Here is a 17,372-nt window from a genome sequence, read left to right on the forward strand (position 1 = left end):
ACTCGTGCTGCCATTGTACTGGCAGCAGGGTGCAGGCCTGTGGGAATGCAGGGCCTGCCTCATGGGTTTGGCCTGGGCCGTTGGGCTCAGGAAGTTTTTGGGCCAGGGCCAGCATTTGGCCTCTTGGTGTTTCTGGGGGTTGAGGTTTCTCCTACCGGTCCTGGTCCCCCTTTGTGGGCCAGTTTTGGGGTTCCTGGTCCATCATGGGCCAGGGCCCCCAGGGCCTTTCCTTCTCTGGCACTGCTCTGCTCTGCTGCTGCTCTTTTCTTTTTCGATCACAAAAAAAAAAAAAAAAAAAAAAAAAAAAAAAATTAAATAAAAAAGATTGAAAACAGTGGGCAGCAGTTCTGAAGCACTGAAGCATTGAAGGGCCAGAAAGGGACATTCCAAAGTTGTTCAAATTGTTTGAAATTGTTGTAGGACTGTCAATGGTTTTTTGATAACTATTGATGGGACTCTTTTGCAGCAAGTCTGTTTTCAGGACAAAAAAGGACTCTCAGATGTCCAAGAGAAACAACTCCAGCTCATGGACTGTTCCTGAAACCCAGCTGCTTGGACTTCAATTCTCTTTGCATTGTTTTTTGCATTTTTTTAGATTGTAGGATTGTTTTAGTGATTTATTAGTATTGTATATTTTACAGTTGAAGAAATCTCCTGTTCATTTCACATCAGCATTTTTCTTTTAATTTATACAATTTAGAAGGGTGAGATGTCGCAGACATTTCTTCATAGAAATCCTTTCTTTGGGATTTCTCCTTCTTCTGGGAAGCAAAGGGCCCCAGAAGAAGAATGTAAACAATTGTTATCAGCTGTTGTGAAATGTAGCAGGTGTCCCTGTGATTGGCTCATCTTCCTTGTGTACCATTAAAGGCCAATCACAGGAGCAGCTCAGGGACAGATTCCCTGGGCAAAGAACTTTGTTATTCATTCTTGCTATTCTATTCTTGGCATAGCTGCTCTCTGCAACCTCTCGTCTTATTCTTTTTAGTATAGTTATAATGTATTATATATCTTATATCAATAAATCAGCCTTCTGATCAAGAAACAAGATTCTCGTCCTTCTCTCACCACAGTGACCGTCTAAGGCCGCTGTAATATCTGGTGACCCCTCGTGTCAGGGCAAAAATTAATTTGATAAAGACCAGAGGAGCAAAAATTGCTGCACTGGGTAAAATCCTGTATGTGTAGCATGTGATGGTTGCTTTGAAGTGACCACAGAAGTGGATTCAAGCCAGGAGCTGAAGAACTGAAGATCCTGATTTGGACAGAGTTCACAGCCAAGGCTGACCACAAAGAGAACCTTCTTCTGGAACACCTTCAGGAAGATGTTCGCAGAGCTGGCCAGAGCAAGCTGGACATTTTCACAAGGTACTTTTGTCTTTTCCCTTCCTGATGAACCAGCCCTTCGTAGTTTGTGGCGGTTGGTATGGCGAACACATGCCTTGGAAGAAGAGGTTCAGTTCTCCCCTTCAGAGGAGAAACTTATTGCCCTCTGGCAAAAATGGTGTAGAGAAGATGGGATTTTTCTGTCAGCAACAGATCTCTATGAGTTCTTTCGATGGGCAAAGCTTTTTCGGTTCTTTACTGATGTCCTGTATGCCTTGGATGTTTTTGTCTGGGAGTGCATGAACTCCATTTTTCAGTTTGTCTGGGGCCAGGAACGTGTTTTGCCTTTTATCTACCCAGCATTTCTAAAGCTCTTCCCAGTTTTGAAACGGAGAGCAGCTATTTTTCAATGGATTTCTAACTGTTATGGACAGGCTCCGTTTCCACCGTCCCCGGTGGGAGAAGACCCGGCGGGGGATGAGTGGGGGCTTCCCAGCCCCCTGTCCTCAGCGGGAGAAGCCCCGGCGGGGGATGAGTGGGGGCTGCCCGGCCCCCCCTGCTTCGCGGCGGGGGGGGGCGAAACTGCGCCGAGCGAAGAAGTTTTTTTTACTCTTTCCCCGGAGCCTGCGCAGACGGAACCTTCTCCCCCCCCTCCTTCTCTCTCTCCGGGGGGGTGGGAATGGGCGGTCCCGCTCGAACCAGTGCCGTTGGTACCGCCCCTGCCAGCGCTGCGTCCGCCTTCAAGACCCGCCTCACCGGCGCGGCCGCCACTCCAGGCGATCCCATCTCCGCCTCTCCAGGCAGTCCCGCCCACGGCTTCACAGGCCTCCCCGCCCCTGCCAGCGCCTGCGTCTGAGAATGCAGAAGAGGCACTTCCTGTGGCTGCTGAGTTGCTAAGCGACGACGACGCGTCTCCAGCTTCCGGCTCAGCGGGGGAGTTGTTATCTCCGGCCCCTCTGCCGCTTCCATCGGCCTCCTCGCCACCTCAAGCCGAGACGGTCCCTGTTCAGGATGGTGCTGGAGATGGCGCCGAACCTGCGGGACCCTCGGAACAACCCGCGGCCGCTCCTACATCCAGCGGGATTCCCTCCCCGGTTCCGGCTCCCCCCCCGCTGCCTGCACAGGCTGCCCCAGCAGTCCTGCCGTTGTCGGAGGCTGTGTCCTCCGTGTCGGCGTCAGAGACTGCCCTGGCACCGGCGGCTTGTTCGAGCTCGGACCATCCCGGACCGGTTGCTGTAGCAGCGGCCCCGGCGGCTGGCCTCCCCTTCCGTGGAGCGGGGGCTGCCCGCCAGCTGACTGGGGGGACAGCCCGTCTCCCTGCTTTTAAGATCAGCATTCTCGGCGGGTTCGGGGGTGGTTTTTCGGGGATTGTCCCATGGAGGCTGCCATCTCTGCCGCCTCTCTTGCGCCCTAGTGGCGGGGGGCAGGTGCATCCCGAGAGCTCTGCCTCTGATCTCCAGCCCGGAGGGGGTGGGGATGAAACCATGGGGCAGATGAGAGACAAACCTGCTGCGTTTGCAGTGCAGAGGGAGAGGGCACAGATGGAGGAGACCATAGCTGGTTTGCTGTGGGGAACAAACATGTCCAGACCCCAGGTGAGATTTCTGGGGAAGGCTTCTATTTCCCTGCTGCTGGCATGCCTCAGTGGTTATGGGAAAAGGAAGCGTGTCCCCACTCGTGCTGCCATTGTACTGGCAGCAGGGTGCAGGCCTGTGGGAATGCAGGGCCTGCCTCATGGGTTTGGCCTGGGCCGTTGGGCTCAGGAAGTTTTTGGGCCAGGGCCAGCATTTGGCCTCTTGGTGTTTCTGGGGGTTGAGGTTTCTCCTACCGGTCCTGGTCCCCCTTTGTGGGCCAGTTTTGGGGTTCCTGGTCCATCATGGGCCAGGGCCCCCAGGGCCTTTCCTTCTCTGGCACTGCTCTGCTCTGCTGCTGCTCTTTTCTTTTTCGATCACAAAAAAAAAAAAAAAAAAAAAAAAAAAAAAAATAAATAAAAAAGATTGAAAACAGTGGGCAGCAGTTCTGAAGCACTGAAGCATTGAAGGGCCAGAAAGGGACATTCCAAAGTTGTTCAAATTGTTTGAAATTGTTGTAGGACTGTCAATGGTTTTTTGATAACTATTGATGGGACTCTTTTGCAGCAAGTCTGTTTTCAGGACAAAAAAGGACTCTCAGATGTCCAAGAGAAACAACTCCAGCTCATGGACTGTTCCTGAAACCCAGCTGCTTGGACTTGAATTCTCTTTGCATTGTTTTTTGCATTTTTTTAGATTGTAGGATTGTTTTAGTGATTTATTAGTATTGTATATTTTACAGTTGAAGAAATCTCCTGTTCATTTCACATCAGCATTTTTCTTTTAATTTATACAATTTAGAAGGGTGAGATGTCGCAGACATTTCTTCATAGAAATCCTTTCTTTGGGATTTCTCCTTCTTCTGGGAAGCAAAGGGCCCCAGAAGAAGAATGTAAACAATTGTTATCAGCTGTTGTGAAATGTAGCAGGTGTCCCTGTGATTGGCTCATCTTCCTTGTGTACCATTAAAGGCCAATCACAGGAGCAGCTCAGGGACAGATTCCCTGGGCAAAGAACTTTGTTATTCATTCTTGCTATTCTATTCTTGGCATAGCTGCTCTCTGCAACCTCTCGTCTTATTCTTTTTAGTATAGTTATAATGTATTATATATCTTATATCAATAAATCAGCCTTCTGATCAAGAAACAAGATTCTCGTCCTTCTCTCACCACAGTGACCGTCTAAGGCCGCTGTAATAGGGGAAGTGCTGGGGAGCAGCTGTGTGGATGGGCCGTGCCCTTGGAGAAGGCTGAGGCCATGGTTTGGGAGCAGCTTTTCTTCCAGCCGTGGGTGGTGTGAGGTGGGTCCCTGTGTGCTTGGCAGGGTGGGATCAGAGCTTTTGGGAGCTGGCAGCGAGCACAGGAGCATCCTGCCCTGGGCAGCTGCTGAGGGCTGGATGTGCCGTGGCTGGCTGCAGGCTGGGCACATGTCCTGCCCTCCTGCTCTGTGCCAAAGGCAGCAGGGATGGGCAGCTCTGGGCACAGCTCTGGGCACAGCCAGCATGGCCTGGGCACCGCAGGCCTTGGCACAGGGGCACAGGAGCCCTCAGCTGATGGGCGGTTTCTGCTTTCTCTCCTTGCAGCCGGGCTCTGCGGGTGCTGAGGCTGCTCTGGGCTCTGCCAGGGCTCTGCTGGGCTCAGCCCTGGGCCCAGCTGGGCTGGCTCTGCCCTCACATTGCTCTGACAGCTCTGCATCAGACGGGCCTGTTGCGAGCACAGCGCCTGAGCTTTCTGCTTTGGCCGGTGAGTGAGACTCTGCTGCAGGCCCAGAGATTGCAGCTGGGGACACACATCCAGCTGGCAAGGACCCAAACTCTCCACAGTCCCAGCTGAACGCCTGGATCTGTACAGGGTGTTTTCTTCTTGATTGGCTGGAATTGTGCAATTGCACTTTCTTCCTCCTCTAGCAGTGCCACGAGTGGGCCAAAGCTGGCGAGTGGGCCGTGCTCCTGAGGCAGTGCAGTCTGGAGCTGGTGGATGGAGAATTGCCCTTCTGCACTGCCAAACCAGAGCAAAAAGCCGTAAGTGGGACTTTGGGTCTCTAAGAAATCCCTGACAGTTTCAACAGGAATATGCAGCTCATTCCCAGGCTGAGAAGGAAGGTCATCTTGTAAAGGATTTGGGCTTTGACAGAGTTTCCATTCCCAGTCCTGCTTGGAGCTGGAAGGGCACAAAGCAATTTCCTCTTGCTTTGACTACAATTTCAAATACCAGTGTTGGAAACAAAGCCCAAAATCTTTTAAGAGGCTTTTGAGGTCACAAAGATGGATCCATGCCATCAGCACATTTACAATGTAAAGAACTGAGTTCTCTTTTGAAAAAGATCATTTACCTCTTAATGCAACGAATGTAAATTTGCCTTTATGTTTTTTTTTTTTCATTAACTGTATGTTATGTTTTTGCACTAACACTTGGATTTTATTCTTATCTTTTACAATTTACCTATTTTTTAGCTTTTTTCTTTTTTTCTTTTTTCAATAGAAAACATGTCCTATCAAAGGAATGTCCTTTCCTCCTGGTTCCCGTGTGGAGCAGCTCCCTTCCTGCTGGCTGAGCTGCTCAGGCAGAGCCCGGCAGCTCCTGGCCCTGCAGGGCTGAGGCTTTTCCCCGTTGCTGGGCACAGACTGATGGAGCAGCACTGCTGAACTCGGGCACACAGAGGGACCAGCAGCAGCTGCCTTTGGCCACCTGAGGCTCCAAGGCCCAAACTCTGAGCAGCCAGGGCTGGAAGAGACTGGCAGGATCTGATCCCTGACTCTGGGCCAGGGCTGCACAAATGACCCCCCAGCAGCAGCAGCAGCAGATGGAGCTGACTTTGAGCACAGCCCCTGCCCCTCTTCCCTCCCGTGTGCAGCGGTGTCACAGCAGCCTGAGGCACCTGGGAGCCCCCAGTGCCAGCAGGGACTGGAGATGGCAGCCCTGGGCTCCTGGAGGCTGTGCAGGGAACGGAGCTGGGCACTCCCTGTCCATGGGGAGCTTCCAGATGGAAAAGGCTGCTGTGCCCAGGCAGCTCCAAGGGCACAGAAAGGAGGCTCTGGAGCACTGGATCTGTGCCAGTGCCACAGTCCTGGGCAGCAGCCAGCGAGCCCTGGGGGAACAGAGGGCACAGCAAGAGGGACAGAACCAGGCAAGGGCAGAGACTGGAGAGAGCCAGGCCTGGGAGCAGGAACAGCTGCTCCATTGCACTCTTGGAGAAAGCTCTTGGCTGGTTCAAAGCGCTGAAAGGCGTGAGGGGCAGAGAGGAGGCCACAGCAAACAATGCTCCTGTTTGCACAGCCTCCCCTCTCCGTGTCCCAGAAGGAATTGCATGGACTGTGCTCTTCTCTCCGAGTCGTCTCGTTCAGCATGAGCAGCTCAGCACCAGGAGCTGAAGGAGCTGAAGCCTCAGGCCACAGGAGCTGGGCAAGAGGGAACTTTTGGAGCAAAGGAATGCTGCTAAAATAGCCCCAGCTGAATGCAGTGGATATAATCATGGAATCACAGAACTTAATTTTAATGCAAAAATAGAACATATTTTATTTACAGATTCTCTTAATTTACAGATTTACTTAAAAAAAACCAGCAGTGTCAGTTCTTTTTCCAGAGGCGAGTCCAAAACTGCCATTTTTTCCTTGGCTTTCGCCTCTGGAACTGCGGGCCGCCCTGGAGGAGGGGCTCCTGTGCTGCCCGGCCGAGGCCGAGCCCCCCGAGCTGGGCCTGGTGCTGCGGCTGCCGCTGCTCCCGGCGGAGAAACTGAAACTCCTGCCGGGAAAACGTATCCTCAGCGACAACCTGGAGTGGGTGAGGAAAATCTCATTGATTTGGGAATTTTCATGGGATTTTTGGGGATTTTTCGGGGATTTTTATGAGGTTTTTTTAGGATTTTTATGGGAACTTTTGGGGAATTTTTATGGGAATTTTTTGGGATTTTTATGAGGTATTTTTGAGATTTTTTTTGGGGGGATTTGAATGAGATTTTTTGAGGGGGCTTTGGGGATTTTTAGGGATTTTTTGGTGATTTTTTTGGGGATTTTTTGATATTTTTTGTTGATTTATGGGGTATTTTTGGGGATTTTAATGGGGTTTTTGTGTGGGAATTTTGGGGGATTTTTTGGGATATTTTTGAGATTTTTTGGAGATTTTTAATGGGATTTTTTGAGGGGGCTTTGGTGATTTTTTTAGGGATTTTTTGGGGAATTTTTGAGGTATTTTTGAGATTTTTTTGAGATTTTTAATGGGATTTTTTGAGGGGGTTTTGGGGATTTTTAGGGATTTTTTGGGGGATTTTTTGGTGATATTTTGGGGAATTTTTTGTTATTTTTTGTTGATTTTATGAGGTTTTCTGGGATTTTTTGGGGATTTTTATGAGGTATTTTTGAGATTTTTTGGGGGATTTTTAATGGGATTTTTGAGGGGGCTTTGGGGATTTTTAGGGATTTTTTGGTGATTTTTGGATTTTTTTTTTTGATTTATGGGGTTTTTTTTTGGGATTTTTATGATGTATTTTTGAGATGGTTTGGGGATTTTTAATGGGATTTTTTGAGGGGGCTTTGGGGATTTTCTAAGGGTTTTTGGGTGATTTTTTAGGGATTTTTTTGTATTTGTTGGGGGAGTTTTTTATATTTGTTGTCGATTTTTGGGGGAGTTTTTTTGGGTTTTTGTAGGAATTTTGGGGGATTTTTTGGGATTTTTATGAGGGTTTTTTGGGATTTTTAATGGAATTTTGAATGGGATTTTTGGGTTGTTTGAAATGGGATTTGTTGGATTTTAGGAAGATTTTTAATAGCATTTTTTAGGGATTTTTGGGGGATTTTTCAGTGAATGTTTTGGGGGGTATTTTGGGGAATTTTTTGGATAATTATTTAAAATTTTTGGGTGAATTTTGGGGATTTTTGGGGTGAATTTTTTATGATTTTTTGGTGAATTTTGGTGATTTTTGGGGTGAAATATTTGGGATTTTTTGGTGAATTTGGGGGATTTTTGGGGTGAAATTTTTTGGAATTTTTGGGTCAATTTTCGGGCACATTTTGGGGATTTTTTGGGGGATTTTTCTGGTGAAATTTTTGGGATTTTTTTGGTGAATTTTGGGCTGAAATATTTGGGATTTTTTGGTGAATTTTCGTGATTTTGGGGTGAAATTTTTGGGATTTTTTGGGTGAATTTTGGGAGATTTTTTGCGTGGATTTTGGGGGCATTTTTTGGCAATTTTGGGGGATTTTTGGGGGGAATTTTTCGGGTGAAATATTTGGGATTTTTTGGTGAATTTTGGTGATTTTTGGGCTGAAATTTTGGAATTTTTGGGTGAATTTTGGGGCACATTTTGTGGATTTTTGGGGGATTTTTCGGGTGAAATTTTTTGGATTTTTTGGTGAATTTTGGCCGTTTTTGGGGTGAAATATTTGGGATTTTTGGGTGAATTTTGGGCTGAAATATTTGGGATTTTTGGGGGATTTTGGGGGTGGAATTTTTGGGTCAATTTTCGGGCACATTTTGGGGATTTTTGGGGGATTTTTTGGGTGAAATTTTTTGGATTTTTGGGTGAATTTTGGCCATTTTTGGGGTGAAATATTTAGTATTTTTCTGTGAATTTTGGCCATTTTTGGGCTGAAATATTTGGGATTTTTGGGTGAATTTGGGGGATTTTTGGTGAATTTTGGGGCACATTTTGTGGATTTTTGGGGGATTTTTCGGGTGAATTTTTTGGGGTTTTTTAGTGAATTTTGGCGATTTTTGGGGTGAAATTTTTGGGAATTTTATTGGGGATTTTTCAGGTGAAATTTTTGGGATTTTTTGGGTGAATTTTGGGAGGATTTTACTGGGTGGATTTTGGGGGCACATTTTAGGTATATTTTGTTGCTTATTGGGGGATTTTTTGGGGAGAATTGTGGGGATTTTATGGGGCATTTTTCGGGTGAAATTTTTGGGATTTTTGGGGTGAAATTTTTGGGATTTTTGGGGTGAAATATTTGGGATTTTTTGGTGAATTTTGGCGATTTTTGGAGTGAAATTTTTGGAATTTTTGGGTGAATTTTGGGGCACATTTTGGGGTTTTTTTGGGGGGGATTTTTGAGAGAATTTTTGGGGGTTTTTTTGGGAATTTTTGGGTTTTTTTTTTGGTGAATGTTTTGGGGGATATTTTGGGGAATTTTTTGGATAATTATTTAAAATTTTGGGGTGAATTTTGGGGATTTTTGGGGTGAAATTTTTGTGATTTTTGGGTGAATTTTGGCGATTTTTCGGGTGAAATATTTGGGATTTTTTGGTGAATTTTGGCGATTTTTGGAGTGAAATATTTGGCATTATTGGGTGAATTTGGGGGATTTTTGGGGTGAATTTTGGGAGACTTTCTGGGTGGATTTTGGTCTCATATTTTAGGTATATTTTGTTGCTTTGGGGGGATTTTTTGGCAATTTTGGGGGATTTTTTGGGGAGAATTGTGGGGATTTTATGGGGCATTTTTCGGGTGAAATTTTTGGTATTTTTGAGGTGAAATTTTTGGGTGAATTTTTGGGATTTTTGGGGTGAAATTTTTGGGATTTTTGGGGTGAAATATTTGGGATTTTTTGGTGAATTTTGGCGATTTTTGGGCTGAAATTTTGGAATTCTTGAGCCAATTTTCAGGCACATTTTAGTGATTTTTGGGGGATTTTTTGGGTGAATTTTTTTTGATTTTTGGGTGAATTTTGGCGATTTTTGGGGTGAAATATTTGGGATTTTGGGTTAATTTGGGGGATTTTTGGGGTGAAACTTTTGGGATTTTTTTGTGAATTTGGGGGATTTTTGGTGAATTTTGGGGCACATTTTGGGGATTTTTGGGGGGATTTTTCAGGTGAAATTTATGGGGTTTTTTAGTGAATTTTGGCAATTTTTGGGGTGAAATATTTGGGATTTTTTGGGTGAATTTTGGGAGATTTTCTGGGTGGATTTTGGGGGCATTTTTTGGCAATTTCGGGGGATTTTTTGGGGGAATTTTTTTGAGTGAAATATTTGGGTTTTAACCCAAAAAATTGGGTTTTAACCCAATTTTTGAGGTCCAGGACCTTTTTTGGGGATTTTTAACCCAATTTTTGGGGTCTGGGATCATTTTTGGGGTTTTTGGACCAAATTTTTTGGGGTTTTTTATCCCAATTTTTGGGGTCTGGAATAATTTTGGGGGGTTTTTAACCAAATTTTTGGGGTTTTTTAACCCAATTTTAGGGATCGAGGACCCTTTTTGGGGTTTTTTAACCCAATTTTTGGGGTCTGGCATATTTTTTGGGTTTTTTAGCCCAATTTTTGGGGTTTTTTTAACCAAATTTTTGGGGTCCGGGATAATTTTTTCGGGTTTTTAAACCCAATTTTGGTGGTCTGGGACCACTTTTGGGGTTTTTTTAACCCAATTTTTGGGGTCCGGGACCCTTTTTGGATTTTTCTCCCCAATTTTTTGTGTCCCAGCCCCATTTTTGGGGGTTTTCTCCCCATTTTTGTTCCCTTTCCCACTTTTGGGATTTTTCACCCCAATTTTTTGGGATTTTTCTCCCATTTTGGGGTTTTCTCCCCATTTTCCTTCCCTTCCCATTTTTGGGGGATTTCTCCCCAATTTTGGGATCTCCTCCCCATTTTTTGGGGTTTTTCCCCCCAAATTTTTGTGTCCCAGCCCCATTTTTTGGGATTTTTCTCCCATTTTGGGGATTTTTCTCCCATTTCGGGATTTTTCTCCCATTTTTGGGGATTTTTGGGGATGCTGGCCTTCTGTGAAAATACCTGAAAATTCACTAATGGACACGCACTGATGGGCCTTCTGTAAAAACCCTGAAAATTCCCTTAAGGCTGCTCGCTGCTGAGCCTTCTGCAAAAAACCTGAAAATTCCCAATTTCCCCCTTGCTGCTGAGCCTTCTGCAAAAAAACCCTGAAAATTCCCAATTTCCCCCTTGCTGCTGAGCCTTTTTCAAAAAACCTGAAAATTCCCTTATTGCCGCTCGCTGCTGAGCCTTCTGCAAAAAAACTTGAAAATTCCCAATTCACCCATCACTTCTGAGCCTTTGGCAAAAAACCTGAAAACTCCCTTATTCCCACTCACTTCTGAGCCTTCTGCAAAAAAACCTGAAAATTCCCTTATTGCCACTCACTTCTGAGCCTTCTGCAAAAAAACCTGAAAATTCCCCAATTCCCCACTCACTTTTGAGCATTCTCAGCTGCTCACTAGAGAAACGTGCAAAAAATCCCGGTTTTCCTCATATTTTACAGGTTTTCTGACATTCTCCAAGGAATTTGGGGTTAAAATTTCCACGTTTTGAGGCGTTTTCTGAGGGGTTTCGCCACAACCCCTCATTTTCCCGCCTTTTTTCCTGGCGTCCCCTAGCGGATTCCGAGTTGAAACGCAGCAAAAATGATTCAAATTCCCTTTTTTTTCCCCCCAACATTTTGCACCCACATTGCCCCCTCACTTCTGAGCCTTTTCAGCTGCTCAGGAGAGAGAAACTTGCAATAAAACCCTAATTTTCCTCATGTTTTGCAGATTTTCTGGCATTCTCCAAGGAATTTGAGGTTAAAATTCCCATATTTTGAGGTAATTTCTGAGGGGTTTCACCACAATCCCCGCAAAGCCCTCATTTTCCAGCCTTTTTTTGTCGCAGATTTCAAGTTGAAACTCAGCAAAAATGATTCAAATTCCCATTTTTTTTCCTCCCACATTTTGAACACCCTGAGGGATTTTGGGTGCAAAATCAGTTGAGTTGTCGAAAATTCCCATTTTTCACAATTTCCCCATATTTTTAGGCACTTTCTGAGAAATTTTGACACCAAATAATCCAGAATTGACACAAACCCCTCATTTTTCCAACTTTTTCAGGCACTTCAGGTGGCCTTCAGCCTGGACAGTGACTGTACAGCTCGAAAATCCCAGTTTTTCAATAACTTTGAAGCACCCTGAAGGATTTTCGTAGCAAAAGCAGCTGAATTGGTGAAAATTCACATTTTTACCACATTGTGAGGAGTCTTCTGAAGAATTTTTGACACCAAAAAGCCGGAATTGCCACAAACCCTCATTTTCCTGCTGTTTTCTGGGGCCTCTAGAGCAACAAAATGGCTCCAAATTCCTGGGTTTTTGTGCATTTTGAAGCATCCCCTGAGGGATTCTGAGTGCAAAAGCAGCTGAATTGGTGAAAATTCTGATTTTTCTCAAATTTTGAGGCACTCCCTGGGGGACTCCCACACCAAGAAAGCCAAAATTGGCGTAAATCCCACATTTTCCTGCATTTTTCTGGCCCCTCAGAGCAACAAAACATCTCCAAATTCCTGAGTTTTTGTGGATTCTGAAGCACTCCCTGAGGGATTTTGGGTGCAAAAGCAGCTGAAATGGTGAAAATTCCCATTTTTAACAAGTTTTGAGGTTCCCCTGAAGGATTTTGACGCCAAGAAAGCCGGAACTGGCACAAACCCCTCATTTCCCCGCCTTTTTTTAGTGCCCCTGGCAGATTTCAGGCCAGAGAGCAACAAAACAGCTCCAAAATCCCAAGTTTTTGCACATTTTCAAGAACCCTTGAGGGATTTTGGAGACAGAAGTAGCCGGATTGGTAAAAAAATCCCATTTTCCCACATTTCAAGGCATTTTCAGAGCGATTTTGGTGCCAAAAAATCCCAAATTGTTGCCAACCCCTCATTTTCCCGCCCTTTTTGGCATCCCTGGCGGATTTTCCCCTCACAGCTCCCCGCCATTTTTCTGCCCAGAGGATCTCAGACCAGAGAGCAACAAAACAGCTCCAAAATCCCAGGTTTTTGCACATTTTCAGGAAACCTTGAGGGATTTTGGGGACACAAGGAGCTGGATTGGTGAAAATTCCCATTTTACAAGGCACTTTCAGAGTGATTTTGGTGTAAAAAAGCCCAAATTGGTGCCAACTCCTCATTTTCCCGCCCTTTTTGGCGCCCCCTGGTGGATTTTCCCCTCACAGCTCCCCGCCATTTTTTACCACCCCCCACAATGGATCCCCGATCAGAGAGCACCAAAACAGCTCCAAATTCCCATTTTTCAGGGATTTCTCAGGAATTCCAGGCCCTACCATGGCGTTCTCCAGCTGCTCCGCCAGCTCCTGTGCCCGGCCCAGGGCCTTGTCCCTCTCCTGCCGCCACTGCTGCTCCTGCGCCTGCAGCTGCTGCTCCTCGGCCTCCAGGGCCTCCACCCGGCCCCGGATCTGCTGCAGCTCCTTACGGCACTGAGACACCTCCAGCTCCAGGGAGCTGCTCCAAAGAAATGATAATCCCAGAAAATCAAGGAATCCCAGATTTCAGGGAATTTGGGAGTGTTTTGGGTGAGTTTCTTGAGGGGATTTGGGGAATTTTCCAAAGGGTTCTGAGGGAATTTTGGGGATCTTGAGGGAGTTTGAGCCCCGGCTCTGCTGCAGCTCCTCAGGGCACTGAGACACCTCCAGCTCCACGGAAACAATAATCCCATAAAACTGGAGAATCCCGGATTTTAGAGGAGTTTGAGGTGTTTTGGGTGAGTTTCTTGAGGAGTTTTGGGGTAATTCGGGGATTTTGAGCAATGTCCAGGAGGGTTCTGAGGGAGTTTTACAGATCGTGAGGGGATCTGAGGGATTTTCAGGGATTTCCTGAAGGGTTCTGAGGGAATTTTGGGGATCTTGAGGCGTTTTGGAGCAATTCAGGCAAATTTCATGGATTTACAGAAGGGTTCTGAGGGAATTTTGGGGGTTGTGAAGGGTAATGAGGGGATTCAGGCAAATATCAGGGATTTTTGGAAGGGTCTGAAGGAATTTTGAGGATCTTCAGGGGTTTTGAGGGGATTCATGATAATATCAAGGATTTTCAGAAGGGTTCTGAGGGAATTTTGGGGATTGTGAGGGGTTTTGAGGGATTTTCAGGAGGATTCTGAGAGAATTATGGGAAACTTCAGGGGTTTAGGAGGAATTTATGGAATTTTAACTCCCTCAAGATCCCCAAAATTCCCTCAGAACCCTTTCGGGCAGCTTTTGGTGGATTTTGGGGTAAGTTTTTGATGGATTTGGGGCAGTTTTTGATGGATTTGGGGCAGTTTTTGTGGATTTAGGTGCAGTTTTTGGTGGCTTTTGGGGCAATTTGGATGGATTTTTCCCAGGTTTTGGTGGATTTTGGGGCCATTTGGATGGATTTTTGAGAAGTTTTGATGGATCTTGGTCGGGTTTGAATGGATTTTGGTCAGGTTTTGATGGATTTGGGGCAGTTTCGATGGGTTTGGGGCAGGTTTCAGTGGATTTTAAGAGGATTTAGGTACATTTTCCCCGTTTCTCACCCAACCCGGGTGCACAGGCTGCTCTGCTCTCTCCCAGCTCCCTCAGCAGGGGGATGTGGGTGGGTTTGGGGCAGTTTGATGGATTTTGGTCAGGTTTTGATGGATTTTGGGGCAGTTTTTCAGGATTTTGGGGCAGTTTGGATGGACTTAAAGTAGTTTTAAGTGGATTTTAAGCAGATTTGGGTACATTTTTCCCCGTTTCTCACCCGACCCGGGTGCACAGGCTGCTCTCCCTCTCGCCCAGCTCCCTCAGCAGGGGATGTGGATGGATTTGGGGCAGGTTTTGATGGATTTGGGGCAGGTTTAAGCAGATTTGGGGCAGGTTTAAGCAGATTTAGGTGCAGTTTTTGATGGATTTGGTGCAGGTTTAAGCAGATTTAGGGGCAGTTTTTGGTGCATTTTTCCCCGTTTCTCACCCGACGCGGGTGCACAGACTGCTCTCTCTGCTCTCCCTCTCACCCAGCTCCCTCAGCAGGGGATGGGGATGGATTAGGTGCAGTTTTTGATGGATTTAGGTGCAGTTTTTGGTGCATTTTTCCCCGTTTCTCACCCGACCCAGGTGCACAGGCTGCTCTCTCTGCTCTCCCTCTCGCCCAGCTCCCTCTGCAGGGGGATGTGGGTGGGTTTGGGGCAGGTTTTGATGGATTTAGGGGCGGTTTTTGATGGATTTGGGCCCATTTCTCACCTGATCTGGGTGCACAGGCTGCTCTCTCTGCTCTCCCTCTCGCCCAGCTCCCTCTGCAGCCGCTCCAGCCGCTCCAGCCGCTCCCTCAGCTGCCGGTTGCCGCTCTCCAGCTCCCGTTTCTCGCTGTCCAGCCCCTGCAGCTGCTCCTGGGCCTGGCCCAGCGCCTCCCGCAGGTCCCCGAGCTGCCCCCGCAGGTCCCACGGCGGCCGCTTGGAGGCGCCCTTGGAGCTCATGCTGGTGACGGAGCCTGGGGACATTGACAGGGCTTGGGGACATCCAGAGGGGCTTGGGGACATTGGGAGGGGGGGTGGGGACAAAGGGAAGGGGAGAGGGGACATCTGGAGGGGAGGGGGACACCCAGAGGAACTTGGGGCCATGGGGTCCTGGGGACATCAGAAGGGGGGTGGGGACATCAAAGGGGAGCTTTGGGGACATCAGGAAAGGGCCTGGGGACATTGGAGGGGACATTGGAGCCGTGAGGTGCTGGGGACACTGGGAAAGGGACTGGAGACATCAGGAGGGGTGGCCCTGGGGACATTGAGGGGGTGCCAAAGGGGACACCAGGAGGGGATCCTGGGGCATGGGAGAGGGACCTGGGGACACTGGGGACAGGAGAGAGGTGGCCCTGGGGACACTGAGGACATTGGGGGGTGTCCTGGGTTGACTATATGATGCTTTTATCCCCAATCGTCTCATTCTGTTTATGTTGAATAATAATAAGTTTTGTACCTTTAAGAGTGTTACAGAGAGTGAAGGGGGAGAGAAGAAGCGCGCAGTTTGTTTTCAGACACTGCGCTCACTCCCCCACATTCCTGCTCCTGACTGTGTTGTCTGCGGACAGACAGCGGGACAGAGCTCTTTTTTTGCTTTTTAGTTAGTGTTAGCTAGCTGAGGCAAAGAAGTTCCCTGGACTGTTTTTTTTTTTCCCTTTTCTTTGGACCTCTTGGAACTGCTCTGGACTGAACACCCAGGGGAGCACCGGCAGCTGCAGCTGTGGCCCAGTGGGCCAGGCCTGGCCTGCGACAATTCCAGCACCGGAGGGAATGATCAGAGACTGAGTGAGCTGCTGCTTGAACCCGGGGTTTTCTCAGTTTGTCATCTCTTTTAGAGTGGCAAGGGGTCTCATTGTTTGGATACTGTTTTGGCCTTATTGTTTAATAAACAGGGTTTTTTTCCACCTTTCTCCAAGGAGGTGTTTTTCTTTCCTCCCGGACCAGTTGAGGGGGGAGGGGCCGATTGGATCTGCTTTTCCCACCGGAGCTCCTTTGGGGGGATTCTTCCCCAAACTTGCTCTAAACCTGGACAGGGGGGGGGTTGGGGACACTGGGAGGGGTCTCAGGTCTCACCAGCCCGAGGAGCAGCCGCCACCGACGCCGCCTCGCAAGGGCCATCTGGGGACATTGGGGGGACATTGGGGGGGTTTGATCCCCTTGACACCCCCAGGTCACACTGACTCTCCCCAAATCCCCATTAAATCCCCCCAAATCCCCTTAAATTACCCCAGAACGCCTCTAAATCCCCCCAAATCCCCTCTAAACCCCCCAAAGTCCCATTAACTCCCCCAGACCCCCATTAAATCCCCCCAAATCCCCTTGAACTGCCCCCAAATCCCCTCCAGTTGCCCCAAATCCCACCAGGCCCCCTCTAAAGCCCCAAAATCCACTTTAACTGCTCCAAATCCACACTAAATCTCTTAAATTCCCCTTTACCTGCCCCCTGTAACCCCCCCAAACCCCCTTCAATTGCCCCAAATGCCCCCAGACTCCCATTAAATACCCCCAAGCCCCCTTTACCTGCCCTGAGCCCCCAATAAATGCCCCCAGACCCCCATTAAATCCCCCAAATTCCCATTAAATCCCCCAAATCCCCTTTAAACGCCCCAGAGCCCCTCTCAATGCCCCCAAATCCCCTTTAATAGCCCCAAATGCCCCCGAATCCCCTTTTTCAGCCCCAAAATCCCCTCAAATCCCCCCAAGCCCCCTTTATCTGCCCCGCTCTCCACTTTTGCCTCCCGGTTCCGCCGGTACCGTTCTCCCCAGCGGCCGCGTCGCGGCCCAGCGTTCGCAGCGGGGCCCTGAGGGGGGCCTTGGGCGCGGCCTTGGCATCTCCCGGTCCGAGCCCGGTCCGCGATCGTTTCTGTCAGGGGACAAACGGCGTCAGGCGCGGGCAGGGCCGGGCCGGGCCGGGCCGGGCCCGCGCGGGGAGCGCTCCGCACCTGCTGGGGAGGGGCCGCCGGCGGCCCCTCGGAAGGGGCCCGCTTCTCCTGGGCCCGGCGTACCGGCAGCCGCGAGCCCCGCGAGAGCGGCTCCGGGAGCGCTGCCATCTTGTCCCGCGCGCCAAGCAGCGCCCGCGCCGCGGCCAATGGCGGGGCGGGATGGGAGAGGTGGGCCCGCCCCTGTGGAATTCGGCCAATGGGAGAGCGAGGCGGGCGAAGAGACGGCCAATGGGAGCGCGAGGCGGGGTGAGGCAGGGAGGAGGATCGCCCGCCAAAAGGGGACGGGGCTTGTGTGGTGGGAGAGGGCGGGGATTGGCCGAGCAGGGACGG

General features: G+C 48.5%; 1 protein-coding gene and 1 long non-coding RNA gene across 6 annotated transcripts; one reads left to right on the top strand and one right to left on the bottom strand.

Annotated features, from left to right (window-relative positions):
- The first annotated feature begins 291 nt into the window (after positions 1–291).
- On the top strand, positions 292–16,004 carry LOC141728085 (uncharacterized). 4 transcript variants are annotated; one of them, XR_012578770.1, is made up of 6 exons: positions 292–1,368; positions 1,761–4,197; positions 4,804–4,917; positions 5,378–6,676; positions 12,890–13,165; positions 14,875–16,004. It is a non-coding gene; the product is annotated as an uncharacterized LOC141728085 (long non-coding RNA). The 4 variants fall into 4 exon arrangements; XR_012578769.1 differs by having other exon boundaries at positions 292–4,197; XR_012578771.1 differs by lacking the exons at positions 292–1,368; positions 1,761–4,197 and adding an exon at positions 4,625–4,639.
- LOC141728075 (uncharacterized) lies at positions 6,383–17,217 on the bottom strand. Of its 2 annotated transcripts, XM_074534389.1 has the most exons (6): positions 17,043–17,216; positions 16,855–16,963; positions 16,174–16,218; positions 14,828–15,074; positions 12,917–13,094; positions 6,383–6,667 (listed from the first exon to the last, which is right to left on the bottom strand). In XM_074534389.1, exons 1-6 carry the CDS (start codon positions 17,148–17,150, stop codon positions 6,464–6,466), a joined length of 891 nt encoding a protein of 296 aa, XP_074390490.1. In that variant the 5' UTR covers positions 17,151–17,216; the 3' UTR covers positions 6,383–6,463. The 2 variants fall into 2 exon arrangements, with proteins under 2 accessions (XP_074390490.1, XP_074390491.1); XM_074534390.1 differs by lacking the exon at positions 16,174–16,218 and having other exon boundaries at positions 17,043–17,217.
- Positions 17,218–17,372: the final 155 nt, after the last annotated feature.

The sequence above is a fragment of the Zonotrichia albicollis genome, unplaced genomic scaffold (assembly GCF_047830755.1).
Source record: "Zonotrichia albicollis isolate bZonAlb1 unplaced genomic scaffold, bZonAlb1.hap1 Scaffold_83, whole genome shotgun sequence".
NCBI lineage: Eukaryota > Metazoa > Chordata > Aves > Passeriformes > Passerellidae > Zonotrichia > Zonotrichia albicollis.

Excerpts from the sequence above, each read along its gene's own strand:
- LOC141728075 (XM_074534389.1), bottom strand. The coding sequence starts at position 17,150 with ATGGCAGCGCTCCCGGAGCCGCTCTCGCGGGGCTCGCGGCTGCCGGTA. Across the intron at positions 16,219-16,854 it reads CGCGGCCGCTGGGGAGAACG|ATGGCCCTTGCGAGGCGGCG; the intron begins GTACCGGCGGAA and ends CAATGTCCCCAG. Across the intron at positions 15,075-16,173 it reads GGCGGCTGCTCCTCGGGCTG|GCTCCGTCACCAGCATGAGC; the intron begins GTGAGACCTGAG and ends CAATGTCCCCAG.